At 27.6% G+C, this 21,910-nt stretch overlaps 1 protein-coding gene across 1 annotated transcript; it reads right to left on the minus strand.

The window, feature by feature from the left end:
- Positions 1-500: 500 nt before the first annotated feature.
- Positions 501-12,588, minus strand: LOC112591310. Its single transcript, XM_025335085.1, has 6 exons — positions 12,396-12,588; positions 4,844-4,902; positions 4,075-4,152; positions 3,810-3,982; positions 2,885-3,000; positions 501-1,278 (listed from the first exon to the last, which is right to left on the minus strand). The coding sequence occupies exons 1-6, from the start codon at positions 12,498-12,500 to the stop codon at positions 685-687; spliced, it is 1,125 nt and encodes a 374-aa protein (XP_025190870.1). The 5' UTR covers positions 12,501-12,588; the 3' UTR covers positions 501-684.
- Between the last annotated feature and the right edge of the window lie 9,322 nt (positions 12,589-21,910).

Consider the following 21,910-nt stretch of genomic DNA (forward strand, 5'->3'; position numbering starts at 1 on the left):
AATAACACAAATTCAAACGATAAAATACTTGCCGTTGACACACTAATCCGATACAAATGTCACATAGGTACTTATTCTACGTACAAACGTTATCTCTATCCGTTTTTATTCGCATTTACAATAGAGATTTCAACAGAGCAACGCAATATTATTTTGTCTGTGTCAGTACGTTTTATTTCCTATCTTTATTTTTATCGTTTTATATACACTGAAGAGATTTAATACAAAGAAAATAGTAGTATTTTCAACCTCATTTTTTTTTTCATCAAAAACCTCCCAGCCGAAGCTGGGTAATTCAGCTAGTATCACAATATGTATTAGTTCACACGCACACACCTATGTTATAAAATGGTTATAAATTAATATTATTTTTTTTCCAGATTAAACGATTACCATTTTGCCGGCAGTCATCGCTGTCGTCCGAAAAACCCGAGGAATAAATACACAACCATATTACTTTTTTTGTCGTTTTTATTATATCTTATATTTTTTTTGGTTTCACTACAGATGAACTTTGTTCATCACTAACATCACGTGTATTGAACACGTACGCTAAAACATTACTACACACTATAACGTACACGCGGTACGTCGACTAACGATCTTGCAGACTACTATTGTTACTATCGTGCTATACTCTGCCGCTGTCCGGCGAGCGACTAACTACGGCTGCTGTTCGCAGGCTCAGTAATGGCCCAGGTACTCGGCCGTGACAACATCCGACGGGAACTCGAACAACAATTGTTCCGGTTGCGGGTTCTGTGGGCCCTGTGGGTCCTGCGGCTCTTGCGGGTCCTGCGGTTCTTGCGGGTTCTGTGGCTCTTGCGGGTTCTGTGGGTCCTCCGAGTTCTGTGAGATCTGGGCATACTCGTGTTCCATGCGTTGCAAGCGGCTGAAGCGTTTGCGTATGCGCATGGCTACGGGATCATCCTCTAAGTTGAACGGACGACGGCGACGTTCGTTTTGCGTGTTCCGCATGATATACATGACGTGATAAAAGATGTAATCTTCGCTCATATCACGGGTTTCGTTCATTGCTCGGTTAACCGTATCTACTGAATGCACTTCTTCCGCACGCACCAATCTGTACAACGGAGTATTCCGAGAGACAACGGGCGGGGGGCTGAGACTTGGAAAGAAGTACACCAGTGGCGAACGAAGGGTCCGGAACACGCGTTGCCTCAAGGATAGTGTAGGCTCGACGTGGCCTTCCTCCTCTTGCGGCAAATGGAGCTCGCCGGCGCAGAAATATTTGCGACAGACCGGACACGTACCGTGCTGCGACAACGTAAAAAAAAAAAATCATAAATAAATGGTAAAAAGAACCTGATTGCTCGTCGATCGCGTTTGGGACACAATAGAGTCGGTGGTGTAGTCATGATTTTGTTCTGGTTATATAATTAATATAAAAGATGTATAATTTATTGGATAAATATAAATTAGGAGGGTGAGCTTATAACCCTAAATATACTCTTATAGTCCTAAATCCGTGATTATAACTAGAGCGCGCATTTTTATGTGCAATCGTGTATTTTTTTCCTTTTAACTTTTTTGGATTTTTGTCAGTTATCTTCACGAATCATAATAATTTTAATCTAATGGTGAAATTTCATCAGTATATTTCTGCATATTTTTACAAAATTCGAAACGTATTGCATATTAAAGTGAAATTTTTTTATATATTTAGGTAATTAATTATTTTAAGTTTTTTAATTTGTTAATTCTATATAAATGATAAAAAAATGTTCTAGCATATTTTTATGATTTATACTGCATATTATATGGTATATTTCGATATTTTACTATTTTAGTGTATAAATATCTGTGCTCTAATTACAACATAATATGGGTAATTTTATAATATTATATTCAATGCATTAAACTCATGGAAAAGATTTTGGGGGATCTATCTTCATATCCCTCTCCCATAACTACGCCACTGGATAGGACATCTGGTAGCTATGCGAGGTTATCAGCGGCAGTGGTGTACAGGAGTGAGGGAAGATAATTCGTGTGTTTCCGAATTATTGCAAGGGTACCTTTATTAAATACCTGTGCAATATAACTAATTTAAAATTTTTTTCATTAACTACACGCACTGTGTATTATGCCGAACACTTAGTTTTCAAAAGTATACCGTCATGATGTAATATGTGTTTCATAGTATTGTAGAAATTGATTAGTACAAATTTTAATATTCTGACGTGTTATTATATTGATATTGTACATCGGGGACGGTTAAACTTTTTTTGGCCGCGATCTTCTAAAAATATACTTCACCTTTGAGGATCAACTTCGATAAAAGAGTTTTTTTATTATTAAATTACTTTACCATCATTATTAATTTTCGTGTGCGTAGCTTAAAATAAATTTTAACACGATCGACTTTGAAATCGTTTGCAAACAACCGGTCAATCGCGATCGACTGTTTGGCCGCCCCTGTTGTAAATTATAGCTTTTCTAAAAATAAACAATAATATTACTCGACGTATTTGTCGAGTCTTGAACTCGAATTTGAACTTTTAGCTCGTTTCTAAGAAGAACTTTAAGTTGCTAAATTTAATGATTAAACGATCTTACTGAAACTTTATCTTATAAAAAATACATGCATATATTATATTATGTGCACAATGCATTACACTATTATGTTTATTTTAAGCAATCATGACTTTGTGTAGTAATAGATACGGATTTCTTATTGAAATATTACATTAAAAAACTTTCTTTTATATATATATATATGTATGTATATATACATACGTAGGTAACCTATATTGGAATAATGAAATTTATTGAAATGTATGTGTACAAAGCCAACGAAAAAACCACATGTTTCGATAAATTTACAATAAATATTTACTAATAAATAAAAAAAACGCCTTACCAAAAGAATCCAATAAATGACGCATTTATAATGAAATACATGGTCACAAAGCAATTTGACCACGACGTCATCCATTTTGTACTCCTCCAAGCAAACACTACATTGGAGTTGCTTATCTAAAAATAAAAAACTTAATTAATAGTTTACAAAAAGTAAAGTAATTAGGTTTAATGTAAATTGTAAAATTTTATTGGGTTAATATTAGTGGTCAAAAATCGAGTCAGCTAACTTCAAAATAATACAAATTGTAAAAAACAAAAAACAAATTCTCGACAAAATGAACATAGTACCTATTTGAGTAGGTAACCCTTTATGACGACCAATTTGTATGTTGTGTGTAAAAGAAGAAATGCAAAATTATTGATTTTGGACCTTGATTCTAGATTTTATAAATATATATATTATAATAGTCGATTCGTTTTTATTTTATAATAAATGTAAGAAAATAACTTTTTTTTTAAACTCTACTAAAAAGATGCGGATTACATACTGATGTGTTCTCACATTAGAGAAACATAAAAACACTAATAATAAAAATAAAATGATTTTGTTTAATGTATAAATAAAATTTACTTATAAAATAATTTTTTAAGATTCGAATTTGTATAGTTATTCGTTAAAAAAATATAATTTAATACTATATGTATATTGTATAGGTATGTATTATTTGAGTGATATGGTTAAAAATTGTAATATCATTGAAGTATTTAAATGGTATTTTCCAAATATTAGTTAATATTTTTAAAAATTTAATTCTACTTTATTTCAACTAATAAACTCTAATTAAATGTTTAACAAATATAATTTGAACCAGATGATGATATTATTCAATAAGCTATAAAAAACCTAAACATTGTCCAAATATTTAAAAAAAATTATACAATATATGATGTATATAAATTATTATAGCACAAATAGATCTTACCAATGTGATCTTGAGTAATAGATACCACGCTCATAATATCCGAGTCATCTCCAAGTCTTAAACCTTTACATTTCGGAAGATGACCTTCACGTGTACTTCCATCATCACCATCACTTGTACCTGCATTAGCATCATTCTCAGGTTGAGCTGTTGAACTTGCTCCACAAATCGTGCTAATGCCATTAAACAAACATCTATAACTTTATAATTTATTTTAATATAATATAATTTTGACACCCAAATGATGCCATTATAAGTAACTTACGCCCGATTTCCATCAGACTTCAAATAATTGGCCATGTTTTTCACAGTATTTTTAAATTTGACAGCAAAATTTGGATTGCTAGAAAAACACATAGGTATTAAGTACATGTATTTTAATTTATTTGTTTATTATTTTGCTTAATATTTAATCATATTATTTATTGTATAAACATTCAAGAAAGATCTGGTAAAAAAAGATGTAAGTGCCTTAGGTGGAGGATCAGAGTGGAAAGAACGAGCATCCAACAGAGATGGCTGGAGGGAGGAATGTTTGACGGGATGATCCTAGCGGCCGTTTTACCCGAAGAAGAAGAAGAAGAAGAATAAACATTGTATTATTATTTGTTTATTTTTAATACTAATTAATTATTGTATATCCATCATTACATAGTAATTTTTACGAGTGAAAACAAATACATTATTAAGCTAAATTTTTCAGGCTTAGCGTCTAAAAATCTACGATCATTCAAGAAGTGAAATTAAATTGTATTATGAACGATAGTACGTAGTAATATGTTTTTTATTATTTAATAGTGACCTAGTCTTTGGGAGGTAGTTATTAAGAGATATAATAAACTGTAAAAAATTATTATGAAAATTTAACATTTATAACGTGTTATATAAAAAAATGTGCAAAGGAAAAACATAATGTTTAATTACATATCTAATGATTATTTTTAATTAAAAAAGTGGATTATATTCTAAAAAGAAGTAGATTATCGGTGGGATATAAGGATGATTTTAAGTGGTTATTATTATTTTAATATTACTTATCAGCCTCTTCATGGTCCAGTTCTTCCATTTTGTCGGTGTCTTCTTTGAAGTCTTCCTAAACATGTAATATAAAATTTACAATTTCAAAGTATAAGTAAATTATTGTTTAATACAGTTAAAAAAAGCGAACAACTATAGGTATCGTACTTCGAATTATAAATTTTTATAATTTTGAAAATATTACACATAGTGGCGTAACTGGGGAAAAAATTTAGAGGGGGAGCAAAATAATTTATTTACCGTGATAAAAACCCTGTGTATTTGTATTGTTTGATTATCAGGGAGGAGGGTGAATGATACTTTTGCTTATTATAAAATTGTCAGGGGAACAAATGCTCCCCTTTCCCCCTGCAATTACGCCACTTATTATACAAATATACAATAATTGTTTTTTTTTTTATACTTTTCATTACTAGGTACTTTTAACTGCTATTTTTATTCTGAAATGAAATATTATTTTGTATGATGTGAAATCAGGGCCGGCGAAAGCTATTGCCGACCTGGGCGACTGCCCAGGGGGCCAAACTAAAAATTGTTTATTTTTCAATTTATCTTTTAATACGTATTTTAAAATCTATGCAATTTGAATTATTCATTAACTAATGTCGTTTTAATTGAAGATGCATCTGCAATTGTCTCATATTTGTATAATGTAGGAATATATCAGTGCATCGATACCGCAGGTAGATATGGCCGTAATAATTAATTTCATATACCTAATATTTACCATCTATAAATAAATTCATACGTCTCGAATCGTAAGAAAAATCGTGGCGGTAACAACTATTTGGACCTTACGGCGAAAATTCCGCAGTGTAGCGTAAATCATAAAGACACATTCGTCTGAAAAACACTATAGTAAACTACACACACAATTATTTATTGTTTTCGACGAGTTCTCGCAACGTACGCCGTACGGTCTGCTGTGTAATATCAAATGTATAGACTAACAAGTAACTGCCAACAGGTAATCAATATTCCATTGGATATTTTAATTAATATACCATATATTTAAATATTTAATTACAGGGCGACAACGATTATTTGCAAAAATTACAATGTTTTAAACTATTATACAATTATTTCTTATGTTTAATTTTGTTATTTATTTATATCTATATTATATCGTTCAATCATTTGAATTTTGGAGTACAAAAAATTATTGAAATTTTCTACAATGGAAAACCCGTGTGACCGATCACCTTAGGTAGGTATTCATAGAATACCTAATATAGTACACAAGAAGCAATTTATTCTATGCGACAATGTGACATGTTTCATCTGGTCATAAGTCATTCCAATAAATATATACAAATTATTTTCGATTTTATTTTAGTCCTGGTTCCTACAAGCTAATTCTTATATTTACTTTAAATATTATGTTGTTTTTTATACTTTTATAACAAAATATATAGCTGGTACTGTATGTTATTGATTCCTTTTATTAACTAAAAAGAGTAAGTTTTACACATAAATTATTTGTACTCGTTTATGTATTGTGAGTTTTGATGGTATTGTTAGATATTAGTAAGGTTTTGTGTATATTTAATTCTGAAAAGTATTTTTTAGGCACATATATTGATTTTGATATGACGTGTGTAAATTTTTTTTTTAATGTCGCCCAGTGATAATTGTTAAAAATATCCACTGCAATATTCATATACTATGTTTAGTAAATTTGTACATAATATTTTGATTTTTTATTTACAATAAATTCCGTTCTCTGGTTGTCTTAGTTAATAAGTAATTAGTGAAACACAGTATTATAATATTATATTTATATTATAAGCAGTGACGACCGTTGTTATATACTATAATATTATAGAGTGTATTGTGATGATTGCTATTGCACAATAATTCGTGTGGTTTATTGACTATTTATAATAATATTATATTATAATTATTATTAATATATGAAATTTTTTTTACGAAATGCTGCAATTTTATAATTTAATAAATAATATGTATAACTTTATTACAATATTTTATGATCAGGTAATAAAGTTTAAAGTTATGTTACAAAATACACACTAGTTTTATTTAACTTACTAAAAAACTTAATTTTACTACTATTCAAACTAGCCGGGTGGAGAGGGGGTTGTAAGGGCGCCAAAACATGGTTTCGCCCAGAACGCCAATACTTCTTGCGCCGGCCCTGTAGTGAAATATAAGTATCAAAACAAACGGAGTTTGAATTAATTAAGTGCAGCACTGCATCAGAGAATATCTCGTACTACTGTATGGGTTAATAGATTGTAATTAGGAATGGGTCCACCACCTATTTCAAACGCTTATCAATAATAATCAATAGTTCGATTTTGATATTTTCCAATGTAAATTTTCACAAAAGTAATGGTTTTTATAATATGAGTTAAAAAATATGAGTCATATTTAAAGAAAAGTGTTTACTTTTCTGATGAAAATCTCTACAATATCTTGTTACAAGTACTTCAATTAAGAGAAATTAAAAAAATTATTTCAAAAAACTGTATCTGTAGGAGTGAATAAGTATATAACGATAAATTGATTTTTAATTAATTAATTAATTTCAATCTATTAACATTTTATAATTTGTAAAAAAATTATTAGAGGATAATAAGTAGGTACCTCTACTAGGATACTAAATGAAGTGTTAAATGGCTATATAATTTCTAAATAATAATATAATAAACTGTAAAACCTCCATTAACGAACACTTCCCAATAGCGGACACCACTCAATAATGGACGTTTTTTTTGGGAACGGGAACATTTTCACTACTTTTAATGGGAAAATCTCCGAATAGCTGACATTATTTTTATCTTTATTTGAAAATAATATGTATTCACATTCGTATGTAGGTACTCTCGTAATAATATAATTACGACAACAAACTCGTTATGGGACGGTAAATTTACGACGAATTTGGTTATCGGTGAAAGAGTTACGAGTGTTATGACAAAAATATGCCAGTTAGTGATGGTTTCACTATCAAATAACAAGTTTACAGGACGCTTTATCTACTGTAAGACTGTAAATCATTTTATTTCATCTATAGAGGTAAAAAGCAGTACTATTTTCACTTTTGCTGTAATATTAGTGAATGATATTATTATTGAGATTGTATAGAGATAGTGTAATTATGAACAGACAAAGCTCACCGATTTTTTCTCACAAAAATTATTTAAAAAATAATATATAATTAATAATAATTTGCAAAAATGTAATAATTTGCAATAATTAATAACATTATACAATATACATACATACGCTTTATGGATTTTAAAAATGTATCCCCTCTGAACAACGGACAAAAATTTCTGTGACTGAAAGTGTCCGCTATTCAAAAGTTTCATTGTAGTAGTTGTTGCTTATTAGTTATTATAATCACGGTTTATGTTATCAATCATATAATGTTATCAGCAAATGTTAGTACAGGTCGTACTGTGTATATACTTTTATTTTTACTATATTTTTATTTTATTTGTACATCACAAGATAATCCTTAAATGATATTAAAAATATCTAAATTCGTATTTGTAAATGTTGTCTTTAAGTGTACATAAATGTTTAAAAATAGTGTGGAGGGAGGGAAACATGCGGGGTGAATCACTGTATATTATACATAATATCATGTATATAAATTATATTACTTAAAAATAACTTAAATATATAAATTAAAACTATAGTGATATCGTATCACATTTTTCAATTAACAATAATTATATAAAAATTAAAAAATATTTGTTGCGAAGCTCGATAATATTATAAATACGACCTTTGTATATTGTAGAAACTTCAGTTGTTGATTAGGTTTTGCAAGAAATACATTCCAATCTCAAAGGAACGCGTCGAGAACGTGTACAAATCTTGAAGATTAGACGAGCATAGAACAGTAATAATAATAATAATAATAAAATACGAAAATGAAAACGAAAACTTCAACGTTGTCAACACAGACGTGTGACAACGTGAAATCGAGAGTGAAATGACTCTTGTCCAGGACACCAGAGGTACGACAAGCGTCACGAACGCGCAGGTTCATCACGACCCATTTTTATCAGCAGAGTATACAGGCTCTGAAACCCTGGATAAGCTGACCCTGGATGAATGACGCTGTATTGATTTTTCGCGTCCGGTGTGGAAATGGGGTGGTTAAGAGACGACGGAGCTGAGCCCGGCGTTGAGTAAATATCACCCGTCTACACGGTACTAAATAAATTCGGGTCTGCAATAATTTACGAGCACTTTGAAAGCGGTGAATTTTCCGTGACAAAAAAAAAAAAAAAAAGAAAAAAAAAAAGTAATAGTTAGGTTTAATCCCGTTTTTTCCTTCGACTATTGTTTATATACACTGCCATTATCGTAACACCTATATTTTTATATCATATTATTTATTGGAAAGCACGCGAAATTTATCTTAGTTATAGTTAATTTATACATTTTACACCACAATTATAATATATACCTATTATTGATTCGACTTCTAAAAGAGATAGTTAGATATTAAAAAATATATAATTTGTTTTTCCGGCATTTGATTTACATACAATATTTATTTTTTCTGTTATTCTTCTTACCAACCGCTTGTTTTCGGCGCCTAATTAACCGAGAAAAAGTCATTAGCGAGCCAATTTACCCATCCCGGTCTACACATACCTAACATTATATGCAATACGAACCCGTAATATAATATTGTTAGACATTATTTTAATAAAGTACACAGCCAATTATTGCGTAATATAAAACTGTGTATGAGTTTACATAATTAAAAAAAAACTGTCTTAGATTTGTACACCTACTACATTTTTATTTGAACTTTATATGTTTTTTATTATAAACACAATAACTCGCTGAGATTTTATAATTTTTTTTCACAATATTTTTATTTGATACTTAATAAGACAAAAACAATCCGTTTTTTTTTTATTATCAAAATAAATTAATAAAATCAAAGTTATTTATGGTTTAATTTTAAATATATAAAATGCATGACGTCACACTTCAAGTCTCAGGGTTGAACCTTCCGGATCGAATCAGCATACATTTTAAAAACGAAAGTTCTTTTTAATATTGATTGCTAACTACATAATCTGAGTTCAGGCGTCACAGCAAAAAATGATATAATCAATTATCAACTATGCTACAGGTATAATACGTAATTATTGACATACATTGCAAAACCCTGAAATATAATGATTATGCAAAATATTGATAATTATAATTTAACACAAAAGACGTTCAAGACTATTTAACTCGATAAATTTATATCATATGTTCAAGTATAACGAACTAAACAAAAGCATAACAATTTGCATTTTAAAATTCTGAATACCTAATTACAATGTATAAAACCAAATTATGCACTGTACTTTATCATACACATCGTATTACGTAGGATATCACAGTATTTTTATATTAATTTTTTTCCATAATATATTTTGTTCCTTCGTTGAAAAGTTCAAATAATCCACTCAAAGTTTTTTTTCTCGAGTTACAAAAGCACCAAAAGTATTTTAACAATATAGTCACAACTTTCACAAGCCGCATAAACTTATTTTAAATTTATATTTTGGTGTTGATTAATAATTTATTAAATAATAAAAGTTAAATAAATAACATAAAAAAAGTTTATTTATGTATCAAGCTTAATTGTTGGTAACTAACATAATATAATTAAACACTATGTAACCATCTGGATTATGTGCAACATAATAAATGGCAGAAAATCCATTTCGTTCGTTTCCTTATTTATATAATTTAAGGTTATTTTAGGTATAATAATAATAATAATAATAATAATAATAATAAAAATATAATATTTATAAAATTATAACTATCAATCGATATTAGCCTATAAATGTATAATATAAATGCATATGTTCATCGATCCGGTATACATATTATGCTACAATCAACTACTGATATATCAAAGCACTCAATAATTTATCTGGCCAATAAATATTTCATAAAAATTATCTTAAGTGGTAGACGCGTAACTAATGTCGCTAACGAAAATTGAAGCGTCTATCATCTTAGCGTATCATTACATTTTGACTTCTAGTTGTATATACTATACAGTAATTTAGTGAAAAACGTGAATTTGTTTTTAGAGATTTAATAATAATACGTGAAGACTATTTACTGTGACAGTTACGTACTCAAATTATTAAGAAAAGTTATTAGCTATTTGAAAAAAAAAGATTTACATTGGGTTCTCCATCGACGATCGTTTGATTTTTGTAACAAATTCTACAAGTTATAGTTATACACCTCAAGCTCCATTGAATTCAAAATTTACCAAAAGACTGTAATAACTATACAATAAGACGCATTAAGATATCGTTCATCATTCATTTTTTTTTTTTTTTATTAAGTTATCGATTAATTATTATTAAAGCAAGGACATTTATATCTATATGTAAAAAACAAAAATACGGCCAATACAGATCTAATCTAATTTACCCACTAACTATTAAGATCAAAATTAGTATCACATTTTAATATAATTATTGACGTTGATTCATAAAATATATTTATTGAAGTATTTAATTATTTTCGATAAACAATCAAAATATGCACTAAAAACTTATCAAAAATTTATCCATTAAACTCGTAAATACCATTTTCAAAAATATGCAATAAACACTAATAGTACTTGATTATAAAGTTGTGAAATGTATTGTGTATTTACTATTCGATAAGTATACGATAAAGTTAACTAGAAAAAATATGCAAATGCATGATAATTGTTGCACTTTTTATACATACGTCATTATGTTAAAAATTGATAAAAGCTTGCAAAGACCGACGCATTGTCGGTGTAATATTTAAAATTACATTTAATTGGTATGCTTTTTTTTATCGTTATAAACATATCGATAAACTAATTTTATCATCTAAATGGAATAAAAATCCTAACCTTAGTTATAAATAGGGTTGTGAATTTGTAGGAAAGTGAATTTCTTTTGGTGATTAAGAAACGTAGTTTTGTCAACACATAATTTAAATTACGTAACAACAAATCCATTCATGAAATTTTTATTTTGCAGTTTTAGGTCATATTTTCCTATTTTTAGTTCATTTTGCGGTATTTTTAATTAAATTCCGTCAACCAATATCTTTTAAAACCTATAACTAATAACAAAATTAATACATAAAAACAATTAAAAAAAATCTTTCAGGTGAATATAGCATTATACAAATTTTAAATTCAATCAACATTTTAAATTTATTTTGTTTTTTTTTTTTTTTTTATTAAATAAACACATTTTTATACATGTGAAATGTAATTTACTAAATATATAGTATCCTAAAATATCAATATAAATAAAAGAATTAAATTAAAAACCATCTTAAGTGTATTTTATACTATAATTTTTGGTATTATATATTGCATTTTTTTGACATTTTTAATGCGTTTTTTAAGGGTTTTTAGTGCATTAAATTCACAGCCCTAGTTATAAATGATACACATTCACGTATAATGAGCATACTGCCAATGCTCGTTCGTATATCAACTGTCTTTTAATGATACGAATTACGTCTAGGTTGACTTCCACATCTTACTTGTTCACGGAAGTGTTGAGACGAGCAGGTGTCACCGGCACACAAATGGCCGCTGACTGGTCTTGGTGACATTTTACAAATAATAATCAGTTTCGTGACGACCATTCACTAATATTCTGTTTTAATAACGCCAAATATATTTTTGTACATTAAATTTTCATTGGGTTTGTATTATCACCTCTCATACAACACGACGTCCAACGACTGAAATCGTTGCAGTACACACCTGAACAATTATATTAAAAATCAGTGATTTGAAAACACTAAATTAATTTGATGTTTTACTCATTGGGATTTAAACATTTTCAAATTTTAAGTCAACAGAAAATATAATATTATCGTAATAATATTTTATTTCTCATCGTTAGACAAAATTTGAATATTCCTATATTTCGTATAAATAAATTAATAAAATATATAGTTGGTAAACAATTGTTTGCACGACTTCTGCAGCTAATCCATATATTGATATATATATATATACTTCAATGTTGCTATGGTTTTTTCCCCTTCAACTTTTCCACTTTCACCCAACAAGCTGTTGCGCAGTTTACTTGCAAGTGTAATAAATTTACGCTGCGCAATTTATAACCACCCTAAATCAATAAATAATGCACCCTTCAGACAGACCAGGGTTGGTTGCCCGGGTCGCGAACGAGCTAACGCTCGTCGACGTGGAAACGCTCCACTTCCGACTAATCAATATTTTCTTCATACGCATCAAAATTACAATCTAATTCGTGAACATTTTTGTACTGCTAAAGGGAACAATGTTTCGTTGAAAATAACCATTCTAAAAATGTATGAATAAACGTAATGTTATAAATGTATATAAAAAGTAATCCTAACTGTTTGTAAGTGCAACATACGTATACGATGTTATATAAACAGGTCGCCTTGGAACAGTTGTGTTAGACTTGTTAGAGTTTCATATAATACAGATAATAGTAATAAAATTTATTAGTACACAACTACTACTTGAACATCTACTGGTGACCTAAATAATTGTCTTTTGATTTTTTTTATATTTCATTATAAGGTAAATTCTCGTTTTCTATAATAGTATTAATAACGTTTATTGAAATAATTTTTTGTACTCCACAAAATGTATTAAAATTCTCAAAAAATATTCTACTTCTGAATATATAAAATTAATTTTTGTTTTCTAGTCATTTAATATTATATAAAAAAAAAAGTAATCCCAAAAACGTATTACTAAAAAATCACTTTGCTTATTTAAGTACTCAGTGAGTACTACATTATAGGTATTTATTTAAAAAAAAAAAAACGAATTCTTCTTCTTCTTCTTTGTATTCGACCATTAAGATCATCAAAAAACGAATAATTATATGTAATATTTAAATTAATTACTTATAGATAATATATGCATAAATAGGATATCCCTGTACGCAATAGGTTACAAACTGTATAATGTGAGCGAGGAGTCTATACTACGTAGTTACCATACGTAATGATTATATGCGGTTAAAACATATTTTTGTCAATACAGTTTCTATCAATAATTTTATTTTTTATGATTATTATTATTATTATTATTATTATTATTGAATATTGTAGTAATCTACTAATGAGTTATGAAAATAAATTAATAATTAAAAATTAGGTCTGATTACCATTATGTAACTGTAAAAATTAGGGACCCATCTAGTCTACGGCTGTAACACGATTGCGCCCAACCAATTAGCACGATAGGGCACGTTTTACCTTTTTACCTATAAAAAACGCAATACGATTGCGCTTCATTATACATATATTCGTGTCCCTTGTATATAAATATTATGTACATTACATTCACATATTTAATATATTCTAACAATTTTCCAATACACTATTTAAAAATCGGACTTAATTTTCCTTAGACTTAGTTTCCCAATTTGTATAACCAGGTATTATAGTACGTGCACTCGATTAATCGAAACAATTCGAGATAATCACAAAAATATGCACTACATTTAATATATTTTATTAATTATAACTTTTATAACTTTTCATAGTATTATATATATATTTTTAAATCATTTGTATATTAATTAGTTTTTTTTTTTAACAAATTTTTTATATTATTTTTATGTATTGCTACACGCAATTATTTGTATAATTATAATTTTTTTAGTCGTCTACTTTATTACATGCCGGAAAGTTTTGAATCTTAACTATGTATATTTTGACAATATTTAACAATTTTTGATTTAAATATAAATGCATACAAATTAAACTAAAAAAAAAAAATATGCACTAAAAATTAATACATTTTATTTATCCTAACTAATGATATTTTCCCGCAATTCAGAAACATTGGTATATATGTATATAAGAGACACACGCATATATATATATTGGAGCGCAATTATGTTGCGTTTAGGACAGGTAAAAAGGTAAAACAGGCTCGATCGTGCTAATTGGTTGGGAGCGATTATATTGCACCGCTATTATACTACTTAGGGTCCTAGAACTTGGAACCCAACGTAGATGCGTCGGTAATAGAGCGGACCACAATTGCTTGATTGTTTGTGGCGCTATTACTTTTATTAGTGCTAAATTCTGGTTAAGCTTAGTAGTGTGCGATTTGAAGTTAACACTACGGTCTCTAACTAAATTAGAATATGAAATTTAATATGCAAGTAGAAAAGATATTTATTGTTAATTAGACATATCAGTTTAATTTATTATTGAATAAAACGGATACCTGATTAGTACCTACTACCAATTACTTAATAGTTACAAACACATACTTAGAAAAATAAATGTTAATTAATCATATAAATAATAAAAATAAAAGAATTATAAAAAATATTATACAAACAAACAAACAAAAAAAAAAAATATAAAATAATATACTTATCGTTATAGATCGGTATAATATATACCTTAAATAATTAGACTAACAATTAGAGATTTATGTATAGGTACCTAGACATAATATTTAAATAATAAAAATGTTTAATTTTCCTATTATTGTAGTATAACCAATACAATATATAATAATGGTATAATCATTATTTTCTTAAAGATTAAATAATTAAAAAAAAATAAACTATAAAAAGAAAATATATGTACCTACAATAGAATATGTGTAATTTATAGTTAAAAAAATAATACCATTCTACTAATATTATTAAATCTCAAATAAATAATTATATTGTTATAATATATTTACATTTATTTTGTGTTACTGCTTACATTAAATAGAAGGATAAAGTCAATTTTAGCACACCAAAATATCATCAGTGTAAATCGTTGTATTATTATATTTTTATTTATTTTTAAAAGAATATTTTGTATATATCAAGTTGCATAAATTAGGTAATAGCTATTTATAGAACAGTTAATACTAATAATGTAGATTTGTCATCTAAAAAAAAAAAAAAAGTAAAAATGTACTTTTTATCGATTAAGTTACTGAATAGTACCTACATCACCGCATTCTAGAATTTAAACAGTTTTTATCATTTGATGACAAGTTACCAACAGGAACCACCAGATAGCGCAAGGAAAATATATTATACATAAAATATCCTTAAAATCGTTAAATATTAAGTTAAATTCACAAACGTGAGACAATATAAAAATTAAAAGTATATTAGAATAAAGTGAGAAATGTTTTTAAAACCACTAAAAAATATCATAACTTTTGGTGTGGAAAATTAATAAGGAAAAAAATCTTTGGGAAGTGGATCGCTTGACTAAATAAATAAAATCATAACAACGCGATAAGTTAATTAAAATTATAGTTATTTAAAAAATTAAAATTGGAAAAAATTTTTATGATATTTGCTATTAAATTGCAGATGACGTTTAATGATGTATGTAAAGTTAGCTCCTTCCACTTTAATCGATATAATTCAAGCCTACACCAACCAATTTGGAATTATTTATTTGGTCATAATTATAACAACGGTCTAGAATTTACAATCTGGATAAATTACAGCTGAATAGCTAAGTAAGTACGATTCGTTTGTCATTTACATTGATAGGTACAAAAGACTTACACACTTATTAGGTAAAAATGGCCATCAAAATGAGGAATTAACACACTAAAAACATGATTAAAAAATTTACTCCAAACAATATTAATATACTTTTCATATAATCAAAGGTGGGCAAGTTAATGAAAATATTTAATTGAAGTTAAGTTAACTTAAAAGAGCATAAGATGTCAAGATCGATAAGTTAAAATTTAATATAGAAGAAAATATTAACTTGACTTAGTTTAAAATTTTTTTTTTTTTTTAAATTAGTACTTATGTAAATCACTAAAAGAATGACTATGTCTTTCTAATTTACTAAATTATAAAAAACAATTTTTTATGAAATTGTATTATAACATGCATTGTACAGTGTAAATACCTTTTTAGATTACACGATATACTGAATATAATTCCCAAAGACTCGACAGCAACACACATAGCAAACAATAAAACGTAAAATGTTCAGAACACAAATATAATATAATAGGCTGAAAAATTAATTTTATAAATGTTATTGAAAAATCAAAAGCGAAACTCCGTTAAAATAAAGAATAAACGTAAGATGATACACACGTCTAAAATATACATCATAATACTCCTACACCTATATTATAATCTAAAAATATAAATATTATTATGGTGTTTTATAATAAATTATGTGTGTGTGTGTGTGTGTATGTTTTATAGCTTTCAGTATCTTTAATTACAGAAAAAAAAATCATTGGTTTAATTAAATTACATAATCATAGTGAAGCTTTTTAAATGATTTAAGATTTGAAAAATTTGTCACAAAGAGATAACATGAAAAACTCGATATTAGAAAAAAAATCACTATTCATAGATAGTATTTATAGTATCATAATGTCATAGTGAATGGTGGAAAGTAGAACATATCCTTTGACAACTGAACTGTATTTATTTTTTTAACTGAAAAGGATTTTATGCTAATGACAATGATGATATTATAAATTTTATAAACAAATTTATAAACATTATATAAATTTCACAAAACAAGAGAGGAAAGTTCGATAAGAAAAAATAAAATACTAAAAAAAATTAGCTATCCCCTGTTACAACCCTTTCAATGTCAAACGCAATACACCCCAAAATGTGCATTAAAAAAAAAAAAAAAACACTAACCCTGTGGTAATGAACTCACAATGACTGCCATCAACGATGAAATTGACTTCCAAATACATTATAATATAAATAATATATTATGCACCAAGTCAATATAGGTAATTAACTCTTTTTAATGTGCAATATAATAATAATTATACAGGGTCCGGCAGTGAAACAGGATGATTTCAATACTTAATTACTATTTAATGAATGAATTAATTTTAATATAAATATAAATATAAAGTATAAGAGTTACAGTTTTATGTTCAATACAAAAAAATACTATTTTTTATGTACTACGTTTGCCAAATGACCTCCATTGTTGTTTATGCATTCTTGTAGGCGGAATTTAAAGTTTTGCATGACCTCTCGCAGCATATTTATGGAAATGATTCACCTGTCCACCTATTCATTGTTACTAAATGGTAGACCGTGATGGTGATAACGATGATTGTCATACAACGTACCGCCCACCATATTACGACCTTCTATCCTCCACCTCAAATCATCCGGTTTCACTGCCGGACCCTGTATTATGTAAGTACTTTATAATTAGGTATATAAGGATATTTTCGATGAAAAATTATAAAAATTAGGCAATAATATTACTATGTTGTGAATGTTATGATGACTTGTCGGAAATTTACCATCTAATCATCTTGAAATAATAATAACGCGGGCCGCGGCTAACATTAAAATTTAATTTTAAACAATTAATTTTTTAATAGATTATAATAATTAATAAATAATATCATACGAATAACCATTATTGACAGTTTTTATTTTCGTCATCAACTATAGCTAGAATATACTAATTTTAACCAGTGACGTGATAAAGGGTGGTGGTGGTGGGGGGGGGGGGGTAGGGGGTTCAAACCCCCCTCTTGGCACTTGACAAATATATAATAAGTATTAACGATTTACATATACATAGGTAATTATAATTATTTTGCATTTTTCAATTTTTGAGTTTTTTTCTCAACAATTGATTAGGTATAATTTCCTCCGTATCAGTCATAATAATAATAATTTAGGTATCATTGTGCATTATTTTGACTTAATGGACTGACAATGTTGGCTGTTCACACTGATATACCACTTTCAGCTGAAGAAGTCCTTGACGAACTCACCAAAAAACCACGCAAACTAGACTTTGTTTTATAATTATTACTTATAGTTTTTACATTTTAATACATAATGATATATTAGAAATATTTATTGATTAAAATATTACATTAAAAAAGGTGGAACCCCCTCCCCCCCTTAAAATTCCTGAAAACGATACTGATTTTAACAATAATACAAATTATAATTTTAGATAATAATTCTTGTACTATTTATTTTGTTTGATAGAAAATAATATAATTTAGTAACATAGGTACAGAGTTATAGTCCGCGACACGAAAAGTGGCCGATTTGTACCGCGACCCGTTGCGGCTTCCCTACCTGTTAGCCATTGGTTCTCAACCTACACCATCATCTACCCGTCACCGGGGTTGCAGTTAAAAATGATTAATTCAAAAAAACGTGATAATTAATTTAATTACATTATGAACCACTGAGGCGAAATGGCCGCTAGGATCGCGACGGTCATCGGCCACTTTTCGTGTCGCGAACTATAATAATTAGTAAGTTGTGTTAAAAGTATATAACAACTAATAGTTTCTACTTGAACATTTATTGTTTCGATAATTATATAATTTATATATATTTTTCATAATTTAAATTATTTTTGACTATATTTTTACAATAAGTATTTAATTGTAATTATATTATAACGATATATGTAAAAATTACTGTTACTATTATTTACTTGAGATTTGTGCTGGATAGCATACATTTATCAAAAGAACCGCTTTTAGGTAGTATTATTTTAATAAAAAATATATAATAACAACGCCGTTTCAATAGACAATGATTATTTTAGAATGACCCGTGTTTAATATTTGGTAAAATAGTAAACAGTTAACTGAACAGGTATTAAAAATAGTGAAGTAAATTATATCCGTACTTTTTAATAGGTATCTAAAAAAGGTATAGTAAATTGCGCTTTATATTTTTCAAGTATAAAATTTGGTGTATTTATTTTTTTTAAAGTTTGGTTAATTTATACGGTAAATAACAATATAAGCTTTTATAATCCTCATCCTCATATTTATAATTTTATGAATAAAATATTAAAGTTATAATTTGAAATTTACAAAAAAATTAGTAAAATAAAATATAAATGAACCTTACAAGTTTTGATACACCAAATCAAAAAAAAAAAAAAAAAAAATCAAATTTGGAATAAATTATTCAAAAATATAACGAAAATACTATTACGAGGATTGAATTTGTATATATGATGTCTTATTACTATATTGATATAAAACTTAAAATTGTATTAAATTATTAAAACTTAACTTGATTTTACATAATTTACCTGATTTTTTATTATCATCTAATGCAGGGGTCGGCAACCTTTTTAACCACACGGGCCATTTTTTTTTCAATTGTTCATCAAGGGCCACATTAAAAAAAAAATTATATATTATGATATAATACTTATAATTGTATTGCTATTATGAAACGGTTAGATTAGATTTTATTTATAAAGGAAAAAGAATTATATGAAAAATGTTATTGAACAAAAGTAAAACACAAAAATTAACCACCTTTGTGCGGGCCATCAAAAATTGCTTTGCGGGCCGCGGATTGCCGACCCCTGATCTACTGTAGAAATTAACCTAATTTAAAAAAAAAAATTAATTTTTCAGTTTTTATCAACTAATTTATTTATTTCAAGCAAACTAAGCAACTAGCGACTTTTTAGTAGACAGTTATAAAATATAAACTGATATATAACAATTAATACCTAAAAAGTACCGGGCACAATTTACCTTCTTTGTGCTCAATTTACATTTGTCCGTTAAAATCATGAAAGTTTTTTCTATGTAAATTATATATATTTTAAATTTTATAATTTTTTTATCCTGAAATATTTTATTTTTTATTTTATTTTATTTTTTTTTTTGTTAGTGATAAGTTAAATCAAAATTTGTTTCATATAGTTTTAATAAGAAGATGGATAGAGTGTACATACATAGTAGGTGAAGTTGTAGGTGATTGAAGACGTTATCCATTGATAATGTAAAATGTGTACACAAGAAAAAACATACCTTTTTTTTATTTTGGCGCAAAAGGACTATACCCAAAACGAATTATTTTTTTTTTTTTGACGCGAATGGGTACCACCCATTAAAAAACATTGGTTTAGTACTATACTACTTGTATTCAAATTTTAATGAGTCATTAACTTTTATTCATATAAAAAAGTTTCAGAAAAAGTTGTAGGAGAGTTAAATTGTTTTTTTAACCTAGAACAGCGAGGTATATTTCTACTTTACCGGGCACACAAAATTTCGGATTTTTTCATATGCATGGAATCTTATGTATTTTTTAATACTGAAATCAATGGTGCAAACGAAAATTTGGGCAGATCATTAGTTAAGAAGTTACAGCCTATTGAAGTTTGATCATTTCGGTTAAATAGTGCTTATGTTGTTCCAATATTCAAAGCTTGTGCCGTGGTGCGGTGGGTATCGCTACATTGCTGTTAAAAGAGGAACACACGTTCAAAAAACCCATTCAGCCACTAAGATTTCTTGCATTTTTTTGTAATCAGTATAATGAATAATATTATATTACAACGGCAACTGCCAACCAGTGGTAACAATAGATTGATCGACCTAACCCTTAGTATAGACAATAGTGATTGTATCTGAGATATCAGATAATAATACCTATTTATTAGTTTAAATTTGTGTAATTAATTAATAATAATTTAATTAATGAAGTATTGAGGTTATGTAAGTACTTAGTTTATGTAATTTTGACAATAATTGTCACATGTTCGTGTAATACGTTTAATTGTTTTAATTTATTATAATTTTTAAAATTTTAAATGTTTAATAAATTTAAAAAAAGTATATCCCGGAGCGTTGTCATCGCCACTGTCATTATCGCGGTTCTCATCATTATCGTCGTCACAAATGTCTAATAAGGACAGGTGGGACTATGCAAAAAATGTATTTTTCCACAACGACATGCTATAAATTATTCGTTTTATATTTATTTTGGGAAGATTTCTACTTTACCGGGAACCCATTTTTTTACATTTTTTTTTTAAATCCTCAATTTTAAGCATTTTAAAAAATTTGGCACCAAAAAAAAATTGGCGCAAATTATTAATTTTTGAGTACATACAAATTATTATATCTATATAAATGGTGTAATTTAAGAGGGTTATTTACAACACAATATTGGATACCCAAACAAAATATTTAAAAGATGTACCTTGCCGACAAGCCTGTAATCCTGATAAAGTCTACACTTTAGAATGATTTTATCGACTGACTATAT

This window comes from Melanaphis sacchari, unplaced genomic scaffold (assembly GCF_002803265.2).
Source record: "Melanaphis sacchari strain LSU unplaced genomic scaffold, SCAv2.0 Contig130_pilon_pilon, whole genome shotgun sequence".
NCBI classification, from domain to species: Eukaryota; Metazoa; Arthropoda; class Insecta; order Hemiptera; family Aphididae; genus Melanaphis; species Melanaphis sacchari.